Genomic DNA, 21183 nt, shown 5'->3' with positions numbered 1-21183 from the left:
CTTCCACCCAACCTGCTGGAGGTGGTGCAAATCTACACTGAAATGTGTATTCCCAAAACTGCTTCTCCTGAAATGCATTAAAAATGTATGTTAACAGAAACAAAATTATTCTTGTCATCAGATTGTAAGGTTAAACTCCCAACATGTGAGGCACAACTCACCATGCTATTTTCATAGCTGTTGTGGTGTTGTTGGTGAGGATTAATTCTTGACAGAAAGTCCCTGAGTCGTGGTATTTTCCCACGACGGATAGCGATGCCCAGTGTGCCACCCAGGTATGGCATGAAGGCAGGGGTATGGAGCCCATCAACTAATGTCCAAGCTTCACTGGCAATCCACTGCAGGCCTGTCATATTCTGCTTTACCACCTGCATTCAATCAATGTTTTTTTCAGAATTGTATAAACAATTACAGTCTACTTTGTAGTGTGTAATAAATTACATGAAAACTACACAATAAGTCTCTGGTGTAATTGTTTCCTTTAGTGATAAAAGCACAGATGTAATTAAATTATTCAGAGCAAGGTGATTCATTTAAATCATTGTCTGCATATTTTAATCAATGTTCAAAAACAGCTGAGTTATAGAAAAAGAATTAAAGCATAAATAACAGATTTAAATGTAGAACACAGTATAGAGACAGCGATAAATATGAGCATATATGTTGCATGTAAATTATGGGCAAGAATACATAATTTTCACACCAATTTTCTCAAATCCATAATCCCGTCTTGTGAGTTTAGATTTTTAATGTGAATTTGGTTAATTAAAAATGAATTCACAGATAGGAGTGAATGGGTAAATTTAGAGTAAAATAAAAAATATTTTATGGAGTCATGCTATGGATTCATAAATATCACTGTATTTTCAGCCCCCAACCTCTTCCATGAGTTGAATCATGTGCAGCTGATGTGCAAACACAATGACAACGTTAGCTGTGGATTTTGTCATCACGCCCACAATCCTCTTGTATTCATTTGGATCATTGCCCCAAGGCAAAATCTCTGAGTAGGCCAGGCAACCTCCACCAGACCTAGCCAAGTCATATTGAAAGGATCTGGAAACATGAAGTCCATAGTCATCATCACTGACCAGCAGACCTACCCAGGTCCAGCCAAAGTGTTTTAGAATCAGAATCATAGCACGCACCTAATTGAATACAGAGTGGAATGATTAATGTATAGGCTGAAATATTATTTTAGTGGAAATTTGTTTATACATGCATCATACTGGAATCACAGCTATTTAAAAAAACTTTTAACAGCTTTTTTACATAAACACATATAATTTCATTAATGATGGTCAGAAATTGAATGATGCTCGAAATGGCACAGAAGATTTTGGCAAGACTAATCTCAAATTTGAAAGACTTTACTTAGACATACAGTAATTATTCTGCTAATCGTGTTTCACCTGGAAAGCATCACTTGGGATTGTTCTGAAAAAGGATGGAAATCTTCCCCGATCACTCAGGCAGGAACATGTGGCAAAATAACTCACCTATAAAGAAACAAATGTAATGCACACATGTTGTGCATGTCGTGCAATGTAGCAGAGAATATTTAATTAATTTTTACAATTTATAATTCAAACACAGCAAGTCAGAACCACACAAGACATTAAATACAAGAAACTTACAATAGGCAGTTTGAATAAACCTAGAACATTAGAGGTGGCAATAGAAAGCGTCGAGAAGGGATCGCCCACAATACCGACAACTGGAGGGTTTCCTAAACAGTTCTCCTGAAGCAGAAACTGCTCCTCTTGACCACTGGCCAATGACAACGCAGCACTGAACCCAATACCAAGTGTAGCACAGTTGTCATAAAGAATGTATCCCAGGGTCACATTAGGTAGCAGATTGGAGTTCTTGTTGATCTCATCAACAGCAAAGGCCATGGTCATGGCATGCCTGAACCCTGGAGTGTCAAAGCTAACACACAAAATATCACTATTAACCACTAAAGAGTACCACAGTATAATAATACAGTATAATAACCAGCTTATGTTGTCTATTACATGAGTGTGAAACTTACCCTTGGCAGTTGGGCTGATGTGGCTCTGAGGTGAATGTCAGCTCAGGGAAAATAGAGCTATAGTGGACTTCAAACAGCCCACCAAGGATCACATCGCCAGCCTTGTGCATCCCATTAAGGTTAAACCGCCTCCGTAACTTACAAGATGGGGAAAGAGAGGAAGACTCAGAAAAGAAAAAAGAGGAACAAATTAAGAACAGATAAGCACACAATAACAAATATTTGGTAAGAAAGCACCCCATCACTGCCCTCCTCCCTTCATACCTGGATCTAATTTTCATGGATGGATGTGTAATTTTATATGCAGGGCTATGTCATCCCCTTTCGTCATTGTTTAATTGTTTACTCCACCCATCTGGGCATGGGACGATGGGCATATTACTCATTTCAAAATAATTGTGCCACATCTATGGCACATAAGTGTGTATTTTACCATAATACATATTTAGTAAATCACTTTAATGTTCTTAGTCTTTTGCTTTGAGAATTAATAGCATTGTGAATCTCTCTAAAAGAAATCTTTGCATTAATGATTGTTAATATGACAATTGTGATTTATACCTCAGACGCATGCTGCAGGTAAAATACTTATTACAGTGGAAGGGTAAATTAAAGAAACAGAAATCAATAACAGCAAATAAAACAGTAAACAGTTAAACCATAATGGTAGCACTCAATTTAGCTGTAAATGCAAGCCACTGGAAACTCAACTCTTTTGTACAATTCTTCTTTGTTTCTAAGACATTTAATTAATTTATTGAAAACACGAGGCCTACATTCATAATACATTTGGTACTGTTAAAAATTTAAATAAGTTTGCAGTTTTTTTAGGGGACAAATGCAATCTAGAGTACTGTCCTGATAAACTTACAGAGGGAGCTAGATGTTATCTGTCAACAAAAGTGGCCTTTGTCTGATCCAAAAGGAAATGGATAGAAGAAGGTGAGAAAAACTAATATAAAATAAACATTAAAGAACAACTTTTACCTAAGACAAGACAAGTAATTCATCAAATATTTATTCTTGTGAACAAACGAGAACAGCATCTTACTTAAATATCAACAAAAATGTAAACTCTAACAAGCCACATAAAAATTAATGCTGAACAATGTTTCTTTAAAATAAATTGATAAAATTATAAATAAGATAATAAATGCCGTGGGAAAGGCACAGTACAATGAATTCTTACCATAGTAGAATATTTTATTAAACACTAACTTGCTGTATTTCAAGAGCCAGTAAACAACAAGCTACTATTGAATTTCTTAAAAGTATTAGTACCTCAGAATGACCCATTTCTATCTACATAACTGCGGGTCCCCTTACATGGAGGTCGCCATGTTGCGCCGCCATATTTCTACAGTAGCTGAAAACAGACAAACTGCTCTACAAAGTGCGTTTTGACACTACGTTTTCCTTCTTGTTGAATTTCGACAGTGTAAATGCTCATCACTACGTTAAATATGTACGTTTGAATAAGAAGAAGTAATAATATACAGCAGGGGTCGGCAAATAAGATTTGCATCAGAGCAATGTTTTTTATCCATTAGATCGGTAAAACGCACGGCTCTCACCTAGAACGTTGCGTGTTCGAGAAAATAAATTTTTTCCCCTCTTCAACGAATTGATCATGAAGCGATTGTTTAACATGCTTACATTAAGCATGTGCTGCAGTGTGTGCATTCATCCGCTTCCGCATCCATCAACCTACGGACACCTTTTCATTTCCTCAGTATCTCCAGTTAGAGAAAATTTCAGTTATTTTCCTGATGGCTATTTCAGAGGTGTGTCAAGCAAGCCACAGACTCTTTTTAATGTCGTTCAGAATTTAGTAAAGTAAAAGCTCTCAATTCAAAAAAAGTTCTCACACTTTTATTTTGCAGGCAAAAACACTAAAGAGGAAGTGATCATGTGAGTAACTGTTACTGTCATGACATCACTCAATAAATCAATACTATCAAAGTATTTATCTATATAAATTTTTTGCTTCTACACGATATTATTGATGGCGGGCAGTTTTGGCGAGGGTCCTTAATCACCAAGAGAATTAACGTGTTTCCCTTGTCAATGTTGGAAAATGCCTTTGTATAAACTTCATCTGTTATGTGGTTAATAATGGACTGGTGCAGAAACAGTGACAATGTTACACACTCGTGGCTTGGCATGCAGGTATGCAGGTAGGTAAGCAGACTAGCCAATGTCTGTCCTGAGACAGCCAGATACTGGAATTGTTACATTTTTGCGTCAGAGCGTTTGAATTATTGATTGGTGTTGGGATATAAAGAGAATCCCAACAAATATAACAAAAACATTTCTGAATTAAATTGCCTATTAATATTGTAGTGTTATACAGTAGCATTAATAGCTAATTTAAAGGAATGACAATATTATTGTTAGGCTATATAAATACATTTATAATTGAATTGAATTTCAGAGTCAAACAGGATAATGTCACCATAATTATTGAGTGTAATTTATCTAGCAGACTAATTGCATATGACTCTTACAACAGGTCTGGACCATTCTGATATAGTTTAATAGTATAACATAGTTTTTGAGTATTTCCAATGCCTGGGTAAAACAGGAAATGGTGGAGAGAAAATTCAGTTTTGGATGAATGTTTACAGTATTATGTGTTAATGTAAATGTGTAAATGTTATATCGGCTATTTTCATTAATCCTCTATTTAAGGAAATCTTGAACAGCTTCAAAATCATCTTTACGATACCCAGACTTGTTATAGGAAGAATGGTGTTCTTTTTCATTGCCACTCTGATATTGCACTATGTAGCATTTGAATCATTTGAATCATTTGAAGGACCATGTCACACACCTACAAGACTTTTCAGCAAGCTAGCTATAAAAAAGAAGCTACCTCAGTATTTTATCATGGTAGAGGCTGCAGAGACCAAAGACAACATCAGACATCTAAAGTTAGCTGTGTTGGCTAGCTTGCCACCTAAGTTTTACGCAACATTATGTAACTTTTCTACCATAAAATAACAGCTGGTGTCGTGCCAGAGCTGAGTGAGTGGGCACCATATCTGGTCTCAGCAGCCTCTGTGTACATAACGTTAGCTAACGGCAGAGGCAAAGCAACCAAAGAGGACGTTGACAGAGGAAGTTAAGAAATAAAAAAGACAGTGTCCGAGCATGATACTGCCAGATGTTGCCAAGAGCTTTGTGAAATAAAAGGCAGCATGACAGAGGCCTGCTGACATTCTTTCTGTTGGAATTGATGTTGCTGTGTTTTGTGCTTTGTGTGTGGGTTCTCACACAGGCTCCGCCCTCTAGTGGACTCTATGGGTACTACCTCCTCCAATCACACGCACGCACTTGCCCACTGAAATTTTATTGTGCACGTAGCCGACCAATAGGACGTCGCTACCGATACGTGCGTGATGTATAAATAGCAGTGTCCCTACTGCCTCAGCATCCTTTTTTCTTCAACAAACGGCAAACTGCTCACTGAACTCACCACCTCCATTCTAGAAAATTATCTTTGCATGTCCTGCCCGGACGAGTCCAGGCCCCCACACCCCGCCAGCCGACTGGGGAAGGGAGCAACTGGCCAAGTGATCATTATGGAGGGAGAGAGGCCTGCTGACGCTGCCACAATCCCCCGTCTGGTGTTCAAGACGCCATTGTTTTACATGTGCTGCTTGTATAAAACTATGGTAAGGCTTTTGAGAATGTGGAAACCGTTTTTTGAGTAAAACATGTTAATTACATTCCTCATAGAGCTAAGTTAACTTCTCTCATCAAAGAGCTAACATTAACTCCTGGGCTGAGGCTAAGGGTTCGCCCTGCGGCCTTGTGTTCACGAAGCCACTGTTCTAACATGTGCTGCTTGTGTGTACACTGTGGTGATGCTTGTGAATGTTAAACTGTTTATTAGAAACACATTACATTCTTAAAAGTGCTAATTCCCCACCACCAACCCCATCCCATTGAGCTAGCCATGTTGAACGCGCCGCTGCGCTCACCGACGCTAAGCTAACGGTTCGCCCCGCATCCACTTCGCTAGCCTGTCCGCCAAGTCCGTGCGGCCATAATGGTCCGCTTCCATGACGTGACAGCCGAGAAACAAGCTGTTCTTACTGTGGAAACTTGGCAATGCAGCAGTCTACTGTAACTCTGCATTCCCAGCGCGCCCATGAGGACTCGCACGGGCGCGTTGCTAGCTCACCGGCGGTGAAAGCGTGTTACATAAACAGACACACCGCCCTGCCAACATCTCTTTCACCGAGCAGTCACAGCGCAGCTAGGCTAGTCCGCTATAGCCAGAGAGAGACAGCCAAAGTCAGGTCTCTCTCTGTATAGCAGGATGAAAGAGATCGCTCGCTGCTTCGGTTGGTTTTGTTTCCTCCACGAGCGGCTCGTGGCGCCTGTTGCAGCATGCGAGGCTGTCTACCCTGCCGCTGCTTCCCATGGAAGCTGTGAGCTTGAGGCTGACGTCAACACTGGGTGATGTGTCAACCACAGTCACACCGGCTGTGGTGCGTTCAAGGCCCAGTCGGCCTTTTTGATTGCAGCCCTTGGAAAAAGTCTAAGCCTTATTATTTATTTAAAAAAAAAATATTTAAATTGGTGAGGCTGATGCACACCACCAGACCTCCTCCATCCGTGTCCAGCATGCATTTATTTGTGTTTCATGTGCTGCTTGTGTACACACTGAAAATGCTGTGAATGTTCAACTGATTAAATACAGTACATTCCTAAAGAGCATTCTCCTCCCCACCTACGGCCCACACTGCTCTCCTTGCTAAGCTCTAGAGAGACAGTGGGAGGGCCTGGGTCTTTGCTGTGCTATTCAAACCACTGGGACAGAAGCCCATGTCCCACGTCGCTCTCCTGGTGGCATCCGAGCGAGACGTTAGTAGGACCTGGGCTTCCTCCTTGCTAGCCGGCTGTCCGGCCCGTGCTACGGGACCCTCTACCAATGAGCCGGCTGCTGAAGAGGTGGTCGCTGAAGAGGCGGTCGGATGCTGAGGCAGTAGGGACACTGCTATTTATACGTCGCGCATTGGTCGGCTACCTGCACGATAAAATTTCAGTGGGCAAGTGCGTGCATGTGATTGGAGGAGGTAGTACCCATAGAGTCCAGTAGACAGCTCTGCCTGTGCTTATAGAACTAGGGTTACCATATCGTAACCTTCATTCTCTCTGGGTGCTTGGTTTCCTCCCACTGTCCAAAGACATGCAGACTAAATTGTCCTTGAGTGTGAGTGTGACTGTTTTTTGTCTATGAGTGGCTCTGCGATGGATTGGCGACCTGTCTACGGTGTACCCCATCCAGGGTGTACCACGCCTTTCCAGCTGGGATTGGCTCCAGCCCCCTGCGACCCTGTACGCGGGATAAGCGGTTGACGATGGACGGATGGATGGACATCACTTATGATCAAACAAAAATTGGGCAAAAGGAATTTTGGAGACACCAATTAACATACCCTGCATGGTGGGAGGAAGCCGGAGTACCCACGCGGACAGCATGCAAACTCCACACAGAAAGGCTGGGGCAACCAGGGTTTGAACCCACAACCTTCTTGCTGTGAGGCGACAGTGCTAAAGTCTTGTAATCATAACAAATTCACATTTGCAGCTGTCTTTATTTACAACGGCACTGAATTAAATCAAAGGGTAGGGGCGCCAAATCACAGAAAACACCAAATCTTACCATAATGTTGCTTTAAAATACAAGCTGAATAAAATTAATTTATATTTACTAGAGTTACTTTTTATGTCTTGGTGGTTCCCCTACCCATGATAGCTTTCTTTGTGTTCCTCTCTGGTCTCAGCAGGATTATGTAACATTTGGGTCCAAACAGGGCTACCAAGAGGCCAAAACTGGAGGCCAAGATGGCAAATACCTCCACTGCGTCTGCATATTTGCCTGGAGAGTTTACATAAGCAGGGACAAAGGCCACCCACACAGCACAGAAGATCAGCATGCTGAAAGTGATGAGTTTGGCCTCATTGAAGTTGTCTGGAAGATTCCTTGCCAGAAATGCCAACAGGAAGCTAAGGATAGCCAGGAAGCCAATGTAACCCAGTAACACTGCAAAACCAATTGTGGACCCTACAGCACACTCATAAACTATCTTGTCATTGTGGTATTGAGTGTTTTTATGAGGAGCTGGTGAGGAAGAGACAATCCAGGCAGTGCAGATTGCTGCTTGAACTGATGTAAGACCTAGCACAGTCCCTCTCTGCTGCACAGCACCAAACCACTTCAGAATGGCTCCACCGCCTGGCTTGGATGCCTTGAACACAGCCAGAACCACCATGGTTTTCACAAGAATACATGAGACACAAAGCACAAAGCTGATCCCAAATGCTGCATGTCTCAGCTGGCATGTCCACAGCCTGGGACGTCCAATAAACAGCAGTGAGCACAGGAAACATAGTTTAAGTGACACCAAGAGCAGGAAACTCAGTTCTGAATTGTTGGCACGTACCATGGGTGTGTTACGATAATAGGTAAAGATGCACAGGACAGCAGCACAGATAAATGTGCCCAGCAATGAGGCAGTTGTCAAGCAGATACCCAGAGGCTCATGGTAGGAGAGGAACTCTGTTTTCTTGGGAACACAATGGTCACGCTGGGGGCTGGACCAGAAGTTCTCTGGACAACTGATGCACTCCATGGAGTCTGACAAAAAAGGGAAGATTATTATTTTTTTCTTTACAATTGTTACCTTTTTTCACAGCAAGGACAATTTTCTATTTTTTGTGGCCCTTGTTCCTACTAACTTTAACCGTTAGCCTGGGGAGAGTGTAAACAGGCATAACAGACACAAACTTTCTTGCATATTCCCTCCATACAGCCACCTTAACTAGTTGCTTGTGCAGAACCAAATACATTGTCCCTGCCACATGTGAAAACTGACAGCAGTTGGATGGGCCACTGATGCCTTGAACTGTACTCGTGATTCTGCAGGTTTTTGTGTATTTTACCTGACCATAAAAAAATGGAAGATTCCTAATAAAAATTTATATAGCCATATACGTGATATAACATATAGTTTTATAATAATACCAACCTGTTTCATTGCTGATCTTTCCCTCAGAACAAGGGACACAGTCAAAACAACACACAGGCTTCCCCTTTTTGCCTACCAAGCGGGTACCTGGAGGACAGCTCTCACTGCACACTGACTGGGGTGGCTGTAGGGATTATAAGAGTTATATCACAGTTATTTACATTTATATTTACATTTACTCATTTGGCAGACTCTTTTATCCAAAGCGATGGTTATTCTACACTGATTGATTCTGTCATTGTGTGTTATACAATACTAAAGTAAAAACAAAAATAAACAGAAGAAACCTGTTTTGAGTCAAAGTTCCAGAAGATTTTGTCTTCATCAAGTGTGAGTTCTTCACCTTTCGAGGTCGACTTCTTAACAACCCCCACACTCTGAACCTTAATTCTTCCATCAGGGAGCCACTGCCAGTTCATGATATCATATATTGGTAAGGCATCACCATTCTCATCAAATGACACTTGATCGCCAAATGGTGTAGTGAAGTTTACCTTTTCCAAGTAATGCATAAGCTACAAAAGGGTACAATACAAATCAACAGTTTGACAAGGAGACTCAAAAAAATTGTACTCTTGATTGGGCATATCCGTTCAGATGTTCTATAGGAAAGTTTAGCTAGATTGAATCATGCTAGTGTTCAAATGCAGTGCACTTAAAACATGAAAAGTTGTCTAAATCTGATCAACTATGATCTGTTACCATTAATTATCTTTTTCACAGCAAGTGAAGGGAATGTTATTCTGTCTTGTCTTCTACTCAAAGACAACCTGGAGATTTAAACTTGCCTACTAATGCCATCGTTATTAATGTTTTCGTTTCCCACAATCTATTACAGGAAACATCTCAAGATGTAGTAGCTGCTTAAAAACTAAAGAGTTGGAGTGTAAATTGATACCACACCTGCCATGGCTCCAGTGTTTGCAAAGTGGCACAGCTGTGCTCGCTGAAAGGCCCTCTCCCTGGCACACAGCACAGCATGTCATCGAGAGCATACGCCAGAGCGTACACAGCCTTGTAAATATTGTACTCTGGCCTGAGGTTAGAAACATCCAGAAACTCAGACTCCACATTCTCTAGGTCTTCATTTCCAGTGCATAATGCTCCTCCAGCTTCCATCCAGCCTGCTGGAGGCGGGTGAAATCTACACTGAAATGTGAATTCCCAAAACTGCCTAACCTGCAATGTATTTAAATCAAAGTCTTATCAAAAATCACAATATTTCATTATTATAATTGATCTGACTGTAGGTTAAAATCTTACCATGCTATTGTCACTATAGCTGTCATATAGGTGAAGATGTATTCTTAACAGAAAGTCCCTAAGCCCTGGTATTTCTCCTCGGCGGATGGCAATACCCAGTGTGCCACCCAGGTACGGCACGAGGTGAGGTGTCTGGAGCACAGCAGCGGCTGTCCAGGCTTCACTGGCCATCCACTGCAGTCCTGTCACATTCTGACTCACCACCTATTCATTGCATTTTATTGAATTTATATTTTCAGATTAATGCGTAAGAAATATACCTTAGAACCTCAATAAAAAAGCACAGTCCCAGTTAGATGCCTTTTTCTTAAACTGTCCTGGTGTGGCTATTTTGAAAAATAGACACAGGCCTCAAATACACTGCTCTGGATTTTAGATAAGTTCTTTGGATAAATCTTATTACATAAAGCCCACTGGGTCACCATTATGAGCTAGTTCTAAGCTGCTTTGATCACACATACAAATATAAATGTTTAAACTTTTGTCAATATGGACATGCTATATATTGTAAAATCGATTAGATTCTCCACTACTCAATCGTTCAATTAATTTTATGGTAACAATTAGCACCGAAATATTTTTCATTCATTCAAGAGAGATGAAAAAAAGTGGTGAGTCACTATCTTTGAAGCAGTACTGGGCTTTCTTTCTCTCTCTCTCTCTCTCTCTCTCTCTCTCTCTCTCTCTCTCTGCATGGGGTTGGCTTAGATGCACAGTATCTCAGAGCTAAATCAAATTAATGATTTGTAATTGATAAGTTATACAAAGTAATATTCATACTGGTTAACATTAATATTGGCCCATTTTGAGTGCACTAAACTAGATAGATAGATAGATAGATAGATACCTCTCCCATTAGTTGAATCATGTGGATCTGATGTGCAAACACAATGACCACACGAGCTGTGGATTTCTTCATCACTTCCACAATCCTTTTTAGTTCAGCTGGGTTGTCACCCCAGGGTAAAATCTCTGAGTAGGCTAGGCAACCTCCACCAGACTGAGCCAAGTCCGATTGGAAGGATCGGGCAACATGGAGTCCATAATCATCATCACTAACCAGCAGACCTGCCCAGGTCCAGCCAAAGCGTTTCAGAATCTGAATCATAGCACGCACCTAATTGAATACAGAGTGGAGGGTTTAGTGTACAAGTTTAAATAATCTTTCGGTGGAAACATATCTTTTCATGTATCACAACAAAATCACAGTTAATTTATCTCACTGTGCTCTGTCTTCTAAATCCATGTGGTTTCATCACTGATGCACAAAGCAAATACATAACTTTTCAGAACAATATAAAAAATGTGCTTGATTGGGGGAACGTTATTTTAAGATAATTACACTCCTTGTTAAACATATTTAGCATTTGTTATTCCAAGAACAGCGTTTCACCTGGAAAGCATCGCTTGGTATTGTTCTAAAGAAGGATGGAAACCTCTGGCGATCAGTCAGGCAGGAACAGGTTGCAAAATAACTCACCTATAAAGAAACATACAGTACACAGTACAGTCTTGCTTCTCATTAAACATTCAAATTATTTCACCTACTTAACAATTCATCATTTTAAAATCTAAAATAAAAAGAATACTGCTTACCAAATAATGTCTTGCTGGAGAAAGTGGAGCTGAGATTTAATGTATATGTCCTGTTCTATCATTTTAAAATTTGAAATTCATCAAATACAGCACATCAAAAGCACAGCTAAGACTGGAGGAAGGAAACTTACAATGGGCAATTTGAATAAACCGATCACATCAGAGGTGGCAATAGAAAATGTCGAGAAGGAATCGCCCACAATCCCCAGGACGGGTGGGGTCCCCAAACAGTTCTCTTGAAGAAGAAATGTCTCCTCTCGACCACTGGCCAATGTCAATGCAGCACTGAATCCAATTACAAGTGTGCCACAGTTGTCATAAAGACTGTATCCCAGAGTCACATTGGGTAGCAGATTGGAATTTTTGTTAATCTCATCTATAGCAAAGGCCATAGTCATAGCATGCCTGAACCCTGGAGGGTCAAAGCTAGCACAAAAATGTCACAATTAACCACTAAGAAGTACTATAGTCTATTTACTAATCGGCACAGATTTATGCTGTCTGATGTAATGCTTACCCTTGGCAGATTAGCTGATTTGGCTCTGAGGTGAATGTGAGCTCAGGGAAGACAGAGGTGTAATGGATTTCAAACATCCCACCCAGAATCACATCACCAGGCTTGTGCATCCCATTAAGAAAAAACTGTCTCCTTAATTTACAAGATGAGAAATGAGAGGTAGACTCTGACAAGAAAAATGAAGGAAACAAAATCAAGATCCGGTAGACATACAAACACAGAAATGCTCCCATAACTGCCCTCCTACCTACACCCCTGTTTCTTATCTTCGTGCATAGTTATTTAATTTATATGCAGGGTGAAATATAATCTCCAGTAGTGGTTATCGTCATAGTTTTACACCACCCATCAGGGAATGGGCAGTTGTGTAGGGGCAGGGCATACACATAACAAATAAGCTCTACAGACACAAAATGTCATGATGACATCTTTTATGTGCTGTATTTTGTGTTCATCACTTCAATGTTTAATTATTTTACCATTGTGAACTCGGCACTCATCTTCAGTTGATTTTTCTCAAACACATGAGATATGGGAATTATGTTGAATGGAATGATTAATCGTCCTTTTTTCTCAAATACACATCAAGGGGAAAACTATAAATGTACAGTGGAGTGGATTAAAGATAAACAAGATCAAAGCAATACAGCAAAACCTACAGAACAATTCTATTTACTATGACAACATTTTGTAAAATTTAAGCACTTCATGAAATTGTGACAATATCATGTTTCTTTTAACTGTATGTTTTGATGTGTATGCAGTGTTGAGTGGGGAATTTTTTACTAACCATAATAAACTCCTTTTGAGAGTGGATTCTAAAAATCTGTTAAATTAAAAATGCTGTAATATGGATTACAGTAACCCTGCCAGTTAACAGTACAGGGCTACTGTATAATGAATTAGTAAAAGCAAAATGAAGCAACAGCGGATTTATAGGTAAATCAATAGTGCAACATGCTAGCCTATTTGCTGATTCCCTTAGCTGGGTGTGCCGTCCCAGCTAAAAGTAAGCATTTTAAAGCCATCGTGTATCAAAAACTTTATCACATTGGCCCAGTCCATTAAAAATCTGAACATGGTTACCCTGATCCCTGCAAATGGCACAACCTTTGGATTATGGTTCTCCCACACTGTTTGGGAGGAAATATATTGTGGGCTATGGGATTCTTTTGGGAGTTACCTCTATGTGGGAAGCTACAGTTGTGACATGAGAAAAAGTTTCATCATATGTCTACCCATAAAACACAGTTCATCAAGTAATCGCTCCACCCATTCCTTGCACCATGGCTTCACTACTATGATGGCAAGCGGCCATAGTGGGAACTTTAAAGGTCCCAGATATAGTATGTGCCAAAGTAGTTGGCCACCCATCAGCAAGGACTCCAGGGGCATAAGCTGTTCCGCAGGGAGTCTTCAGAGAGATCACTGTCCTGAGCCTCCTTGTGGTAGCTTGCTCCCCCTGCCAGAAGGAGAACATGTTAATACTTTCTGCCAAGTCCCTTTCAGTTCTGTGTAATGACCCGCTATGTTTATCTAGTTCACATTTGTGGAGTAGTACAAGTTTCCCAATTTCGTTTACCACTCTTTGCGCCCTATGGGTTCAGTTAAGAGGGACGAGGGAATGTGTCAAACTCTTAGTGGCCAGCAGATTAAGTTCACTTCGGGCAGGCCAGGTTTTTCATCAAAGCTTGCACATTTGGACAGGTCTTAATGACATAGGAATAGCAACCAGCGGCATAGAGCCCCTTTTGCGCCAGCATCTTTCCCATTGGGTAGTGGAGGCTATTGTACTGGCTTATAAAAGCTATGGGCTCTCCAGGAGGCCTGCAAACACATTCTGCCAGGGGTATGATTACTTCATGGGCCCTCTTTAGGAGCATTTCTTTAAATCCAAAAACAATTCTTTTGTTTTACAGCTTGGACAACTTGGTCAGTCTTCAGTGTGGGTATAGACATATATAAGCCTGTGGAGATTGTATCTGCCCTCTTGAGTTGATTCATTATAGGCTTGGGAACATACAATTTGGGATTGGGCCATATCTCCCATAGTGGGATACTGAACGAGGCTTAAAATAGAACATTTGGTTATTGTGCTTAAGAATACCACGTATTTGAGCTATTATAAAAAGAGATCTGATTGTAGTGTAATGTTATTATCAGTGTGAATGTTTCTCTCTGTCAGTTACCAAATTAGTTAATTGGAATAATGAAAATATGCTGGTTGTCTATTTCACTTGATGACTATTAAGTAAACCAATGGGTAATCATTTATTATTGATCTTCACACTGCTTGACTAACTTTAAGCACTGGTGCACCTACTGTGGTCCAACTAAAATAGTCCTGTTTACTCATTGTTGGCTATTAAAAGTAGTACATAGAAAGAAAATAGAAAAGCAATTTCGAGAGACAGACCCTGTCAGCTAAATGGACTGTTGCAATGTGAGCTTCTGGTAAGGTTTCTACTCTGACTGTAGAATAGGCTACTGTAGCGTCTTCATATGTATGATTGGATGTTCATTATACTGTATCACTATACAGAAATTGCATTAATAATTTTCCTCAATGGATTTGGAGTGTGCTGTCAAAATCTCATTAACTGTCAATTAAATTGATTTTTTGTTCATTTCCCCAGGAGTATGCTGAAGTAAATGATGAATCAAAAGGTAAGTGAGTTACTGGTGCCAAGCTTATGCCATGCTGGATAAAAGTATGTCATTTTGATGGTAGTAAAACTATCCCACAAAGTCAGACAGTTGAACACAGTTGAAATTTTACAAGTAAACAAGAAAAGAGAAATCAGGCAATAAAATGATGTAAGATTCAGTTCTTTATTAACAGCTTCATTCTGTTTCATCTCAGCCTGGTTTATTTTTTTTCATGTAAAGTTTTAACTTCGAAAAGAAAGTTACTTATAATGTGGGTCCGTTAAGAGCAGATCATTCTTAAATTAACCTAAAATACATACAGTATCATAAGTGCTGCCTTATGTCTTGGGTGTGGCTCGACCCATGATTGCTTTCTTTGTGTTCCTCTCTGGTCTCAGCAGGATTATGTAACATTTGGGTCCAAACAGGGCTACCAAGAGGCCAAAACTGGAGGCCAGGATGGCAAATACCTCCACTGCGTCTGCATATTTGCCCGGGGAGTTTGCATAAGCAGGGACAAAGGCCACCCACACAGCACAGAAGATCAGCATGCTGAAAGTGATGAGCTTGGCCTCATTGAAGTTGTCTGGAAGATTCCTTGCAAGAAATGCCAACAAGAAGCTAAGGATAGCCAGTAAGCCAATGTAACCCAGTAACACTGCAAAACCAATTGTAGACCCAACTACACACTCATAAACTATCTTGTCATTGTAGTATTGAGTGTTTTTATGAGGAACTGGTGAGGAAGAGACAAGCCAGGCAGTGCAGATTGCTCCTTGAATAGAAGTAAGAACCATAACTGTCCCTCTCTGCTGCACAGCACCAAACCACTTTAGACTTGCTCCACCTCCTGGCTTGGATGCCTTGAACACAGCCAGAACCACCATGGTTTTCACAAGAATACATGAGACACAAAGCACAAAGCTGATCCCAAATGCTGCATGTCTCAGCTGGCATGTCCACAGCCTGGGACGTCCAATAAACAGCAGTGAGCAAAGGAAACATAGTTTAAGTGACACCAAGAGCAGGAAACTCAGTTCTGAATTGTTGGCGCGTACCATGGGTGTGCTGCGATAATAGGTGAAGATGACCAGGACAGCAGCACAGATAAATGTGCCCAGCAATGAGGTGGCTGTCAAGCAGATGCCTAGAGGCTCTTGGTAGGAGAGGAACTCTGTTTTCTTAGGAACACAGTGGTCGCGCTGGACATTTGACCAAAAGTCCTCTGGACAAGTAGTGCACTCCATGGAGTCTGACAAAAAGAGAAAAACTATTAAGATACGGATCTATATTATATACATAAAGGAAACCTAGGGTGCTTTATAAGATACACTGACAAGACTGAAATGTACCTCAAATTTGTTACAAGGGATTGATATTTTCCAACACTCAACAGTCCTTGTCATTGTTAGCTCCTACTATTATCTTGGGGGAGGGAGTAAACAGCCATATGTCACCTCTAACGCACATGGACTCCTGCCAACTGCTTCTTTTCCACCAAACAGTAAGGGGCTTAACCAGCTACAAACCAGTAGGAGTCGCTATTTTAGCAACAAAACCATTATGCCTCTCACCTGCAAACACTACTGATTATATATGTTAGGGCACTAGCAAAAAAAACTGTTTTTTTTGTTTGTTTTTCTTCAAATTAATAGCAAATTGATAAATTACATTGTTTTATAGATGATACCAACCTGTTTCATTGCTGATCTTTCCCTCAGAACAAGAGATGCAGTCAAAACAGCAAACAGGTTGCCCCTTCTTTCTGGCCATGCGAGTACCTGGTGGGCAGCTCTCACTGCACACTGACTGTGGTGGCTTTAGGGATTGTAAGAGATATCATTGTTCTACAACATTTCTTGCTGTTATGTAAGTCATCATTGGGCAAAAGTCAATCAAATTATTAAGCAGAAGTAACCTGTTTGGATTCAAAGTTCCAAAAAATTTTGTCCTCCTCAAGTTTGAGTTCTTCACCTTTGGCTGACTCTTTAACATCGCCTACATTCTGAATCTTTGTTCTTCCATCAGGCAGCCACAGCCAGTTCATGATGTCATAGATTGGTAAGGCATCACCATTCATATCAAATGATACCTCATCCCCAAATGTTGTGGTGAAATTGACTGCATCCAAATAATAAACCAGCTTCAGAGGGGTAAGAGAAATTCACTTCAGTTTCATTTATATATGCCAAATCATAACAAAAGTTATCTCAGGGCACTTTTCACATAGAGCAGTTCTAGACTGTACTCTTTATAATATAATTTTTCAGAGACCCAACAATTCCCGCTATGAATAGGCATTTGGTAAGAGTGGCAAGAAAAAACTTCCTTTTAACAGGAAGGAACCTCAGGCAGTACCAGACCCTGGGTGGGCGGCCATTTGCCTATACCGGTAGGGTTACGAGAGAGAGAGAACGGGAGGAAAGAGAACATACAGTAGCACAATGCAAGTTCCACATGGAGATTTAAAATATTAGTTAAATTACATAGTTACTCCACAGCTTAAGACACTGCACTGGCTACTTGTATTTTTATAAAATTTGTATTTTTAAAATAATTTCAAAGTTATTTTACTTGTCTTAAATGACCAACATCAGAGATCTTCATTCATGTAATGTTCAAGCCAGATCACTAAGGTCATCCACCGCTTTTCTTTTAAATCTTCCTTATGTGTCCCATAAAAATACTTTTTTTAACACTTTCTCACTTCAAACTTGTCATTTATAGACGCATGGTCAAAACCTGTCGGCGTCAGTTTGTAATGTACTGGGGATCCCCACAGCGTGATAATTCAACGCAGTTTGTTTTTTAAGTTACGTAAATTGCTTAAAATCTTTTCCACCCAGGCGTTAAAGGCGATGCCAAGGAGTCTTGGCAAGGGTCCATATGTGACAAGTCGGGAGTGAGACTGTGTTGGTGGAACACATTGCCTCTGGATATTAAAATGAAATGAAATACCTAAATCTGTCCTTTAGTTTGGAACAATGTTATGACGTTGTTTTAAGGTTTTAATTGTTGTTTTTTTACATTATTTTCAACATTTTATTGTTTCATTGTTGTAATTTTCAGTCTTGCAAAACTAGATCTATTTTTGTCTATTTTTGGTTTTATTTTTGATGTTTTATCTTGCTACGTGAAGCACTTTGGGCTGCATGTTTGTGTAAAAGGTGCTATATAAATAAATGGGGTGTTAGGTTTCTCCTTAAATAAAGAACACAGAATAAATTAACCAATAACATTAAAATCTTTCTTTTTAGGATGCCTGTTTATTGATGTCATACTAAGACAGTGTCTTTATTCAAAAAATCCCTCTGATGAACTACATTCAGTTAGCTGTATTTGAAACCTCACAGGTGCAAATGAGTGTAAACTGATACTACACCTGCCATGGCTCCAAACTGGCACAGCTGTGCCCGCTGAAAGGCCCTCTCCCTGGCACACAGCGCAGCATGTCATCAAGGGCATACGCCAGAGCATACACAGCCTTGTACACATTGTACTCTGGCCTTAGGTTTGAAACATCAAACAACTCACTCTCCACATTATGCAGATCCTCCTGTCCAGTACATAGTGCCCCCCCAGCCTCCACCCAACCTGCTGGAGGTGGTGGAAATTTACACTCAAATATGTCTTCCCAAAACTGTTTTACCTGAAATGTGATAAAAAATTCAGTGTTAACAGAAATAATTAATATATTATTGCTGCAATTTCAGGTCATATTTAAGATTCAGCTCTCACTATACTATTTCCATAGATGATATGGTGTTGGTTAGGGTGTATTCCTAACAGGAAGTCCTTAAACCCCGCTATTTCTCCTCGGCGGATGGCAATGCCCAGCGTGCCACCCAGGTATGGCATGAAGCTGGGCGTCTGGAGGACATCAACTGATGCCCAAGCTTCACTGGCCATCCACTGAAGACCTGTCACATTTTGCCTCACCACCTGCATATGCATTATAAACAAATATTTTTACTAACTAAGGCACAAATAAATGGGATCAATGTAATGTCGATAGGTTGGAACTTGACCAAGAGTCCATATGTGACTTGGTCAAGCGTCACATATAAAAGCTTGCAATCTAATTTAAAAGGTTTTGCAAGATTGAAACTAAGTTTTGAAGGCTTGCATAATGTTACAGTTTCAAATTTGTCACTGTTCTCCTTGTGTATTAGTTTGTTTTCCAGGTTTGAAACCTTGTTAATGGTGATCTGAAAACTGGTGTGCATATGTTTAGAAAAAAGTTTTGAAACGTTGAAATCTAAACTTTAAAAAAACAAAACATATGTTTATAAATCTTTGAACCCAACCTCCTCCATTAGTCGATAAAGGTGTATTTCATGTGCAAAGACCATGACCACGCGAGCTGTTGATTTCTTCATCACATCCACAATCCTCCTCAGTTCAGCTGTGTCACTGCCCCAAGGCAAAACCTCTGAGTATGCCAGACAACCTCCACCAGAACGAAACAGGTCAGATTGGAAGGATCGGGCAACATGTAACCCATAGTCATCATCACTAACCAGAAGGCCTACCCAAGTCCAGCCAAAGCGTTTCAGAATCTGAATCATAGCACGCACCTAATTTGGACAAAGAATGTGTTTTTGAGTAATTGTAAGATTCATATTTGAATTATTTAAGCATTAGTCATCTCAGTCTATGTATTTTCATTAATGCTGCTCAAAATACATATTCCCTGATGCCCCAAACATCCTTTGTTTCATTGAGGAGACTTATTTTTTAAGTTTACTATAGTTCCTGTAAAACCTTTTTTGCGGTTGTTATTTTGTTAATAGTTTCACCTGGAAAGCATCACTTGGGATTGTTCTAAAGAAGGATGGAAACCGTTTCCGATCACTCAGGCAGGAACATGTGGCAAAATGACTCACCTGAAAATAGACATACAGTTTGCACTGTGTGGAGTAGCCTATCACACAACTCATCCATTTCAAATAGTTAACCCAATTCAATAATTGATAAATATTTAATATGAAATTAATTGATAAACACAGAGGAAATGTAAGCTCACCATGGGCAGTCTGAACAAACCTAGCACATTGGAGGTGGCAATAGAAAATGTTGAGTAGGAATCACCCACAATCCCCATAACTGGAGGGGTCCCCATACAGTTCTCCTGCAGCAGAAACTGCTCATCCTGACCACTGGACAACACCAAAGCAGCACGGAATCCAATAACAAGTGCACCGCAGTTATCATAGAGACTGTATCCCAGAGTCACATTAGGTAGCAAGTTGGGGTTCTTGTTGATCTCATCAACAGCAAAGACCATCGTCATGGCATGCCTGAACCCTTGAGTGTCAAAGCTAACACACAAAATGTCTCTATTAACCACTACAAATATTGTCAGAACAGTATAAAGTATAGTATATAACTATCTTATCCACATTACTACTTGATCAAAACATCTGGTATAGATAATTAATTTAAACTTAGAAGTAAAAATAGCTTGATATCTGATCAAGATCCATTTTAAAATACATGACACAAATCTCAACACAGATCTTTCATGTTACTTTCTTAATATTTTGAATACTCTGAACAGACAAGAATATTCTTAAAAGATGTATGCTGTTTGCTGTATGTATGTGAAACATACCCTTTGCAGGTGGGCTGATTTGGCTCTGAAGTGAAGGTCCACTCAGGGAAGACTGAGGTGTAGTGGACCTCAAACAGCCCACCGAGAATCACATCCCCAGCCTTATGTAACCCATTGAGATGAAACCGTCTCCGTAATTTACAAGATGAGGAAAGAGAGGAAGACATGGGGTAGAAAAAAGAACAAGAGAACAAAAGCAAGACCAAGTAGACACAAAAGTATATGTCAAAAAATGTCCCCATAACTGCCCTTGTCCCTTAACCCTGTTTGTAATCTTGATGCATGGTTAACTCTTTTATATGCAGTACTATGTCATCCTCTCTGTGTCCTTTTCGTCACTGTCTTTCACACCACCCATCAGGGCATGGCCAGTAGTGTGGGCAGGAAAAAATACACCGATTTCTGTACAGATGCGTCAGGATTAAACAATAACATATATTAAATAATAGTTTAATTGGTATGCAAT

The 21183-nt window shown here is 40.2% G+C and overlaps 2 protein-coding genes across 2 annotated transcripts in view; both read right to left on the bottom strand.

Moving 5' to 3' along the window:
- The window catches only part of LOC123985450 (extracellular calcium-sensing receptor-like), an 8935-nt gene extending 6775 nt beyond the window's left edge, over positions 1-2160 (bottom strand). The window contains exons 1-5 of the mRNA XM_046072969.1: positions 2036-2160; positions 1638-1932; positions 1413-1499; positions 879-1148; positions 162-368 (exon numbers count right to left, since the gene is read on the bottom strand). Of these exons, the coding sequence (XP_045928925.1) occupies positions 162-368; positions 879-1148; positions 1413-1499; positions 1638-1932; positions 2036-2145 (969 nt within the window). The 5' untranslated portion in view covers positions 2146-2160. The remainder of the gene's footprint in view (positions 1-161; positions 369-878; positions 1149-1412; positions 1500-1637; positions 1933-2035) is intronic.
- Positions 2161-7773: 5613 nt separating this feature from the next.
- LOC123985327 lies at positions 7774-20411 on the bottom strand. The gene is made up of 17 exons (XM_046072809.1): positions 20130-20411; positions 19903-19989; positions 19411-19680; positions 18842-19045; positions 18486-18752; positions 17022-17246; positions 16798-16921; positions 15445-16355; positions 12455-12720; positions 12069-12363; positions 11735-11821; positions 11189-11458; positions 10342-10545; positions 9982-10257; positions 9366-9593; positions 9079-9202; positions 7774-8687 (listed from the first exon to the last, which is right to left on the bottom strand). The coding sequence occupies exons 1-17, from the start codon at positions 20394-20396 to the stop codon at positions 7774-7776; spliced, it is 5019 nt and encodes a 1672-aa protein (XP_045928765.1). The 5' UTR covers positions 20397-20411.
- Between the last annotated feature and the right edge of the window lie 772 nt (positions 20412-21183).

The sequence above is a fragment of the Micropterus dolomieu genome, linkage group LG17, assembly GCF_021292245.1.
Source record: "Micropterus dolomieu isolate WLL.071019.BEF.003 ecotype Adirondacks linkage group LG17, ASM2129224v1, whole genome shotgun sequence".
Classification (NCBI taxonomy): Eukaryota; Metazoa; Chordata; class Actinopteri; order Centrarchiformes; family Centrarchidae; genus Micropterus; species Micropterus dolomieu.
This window is presented reverse-complemented; position numbering and strand designations above follow the sequence as displayed.

Bases quoted from the DNA above. Each gene is read 5' to 3' on its own strand.
- LOC123985327 (XM_046072809.1), bottom strand. From the start codon at position 20,396: ATGACGATGGTCTTTGCTGTTGATGAGATCAACAAGAACCCCAACTTG. The intron at 19,681-19,902 runs GTGAAACTATTA...TGTCCAAATTAG, and splicing joins TCCCAAGTGATGCTTTCCAG to GTGCGTGCTATGATTCAGAT. The intron at 18,753-18,841 runs GTGAGAGCTGAA...ATCACATTTCAG, and splicing joins TCATCTATGGAAATAGTATA to GTAAAACAGTTTTGGGAAGA.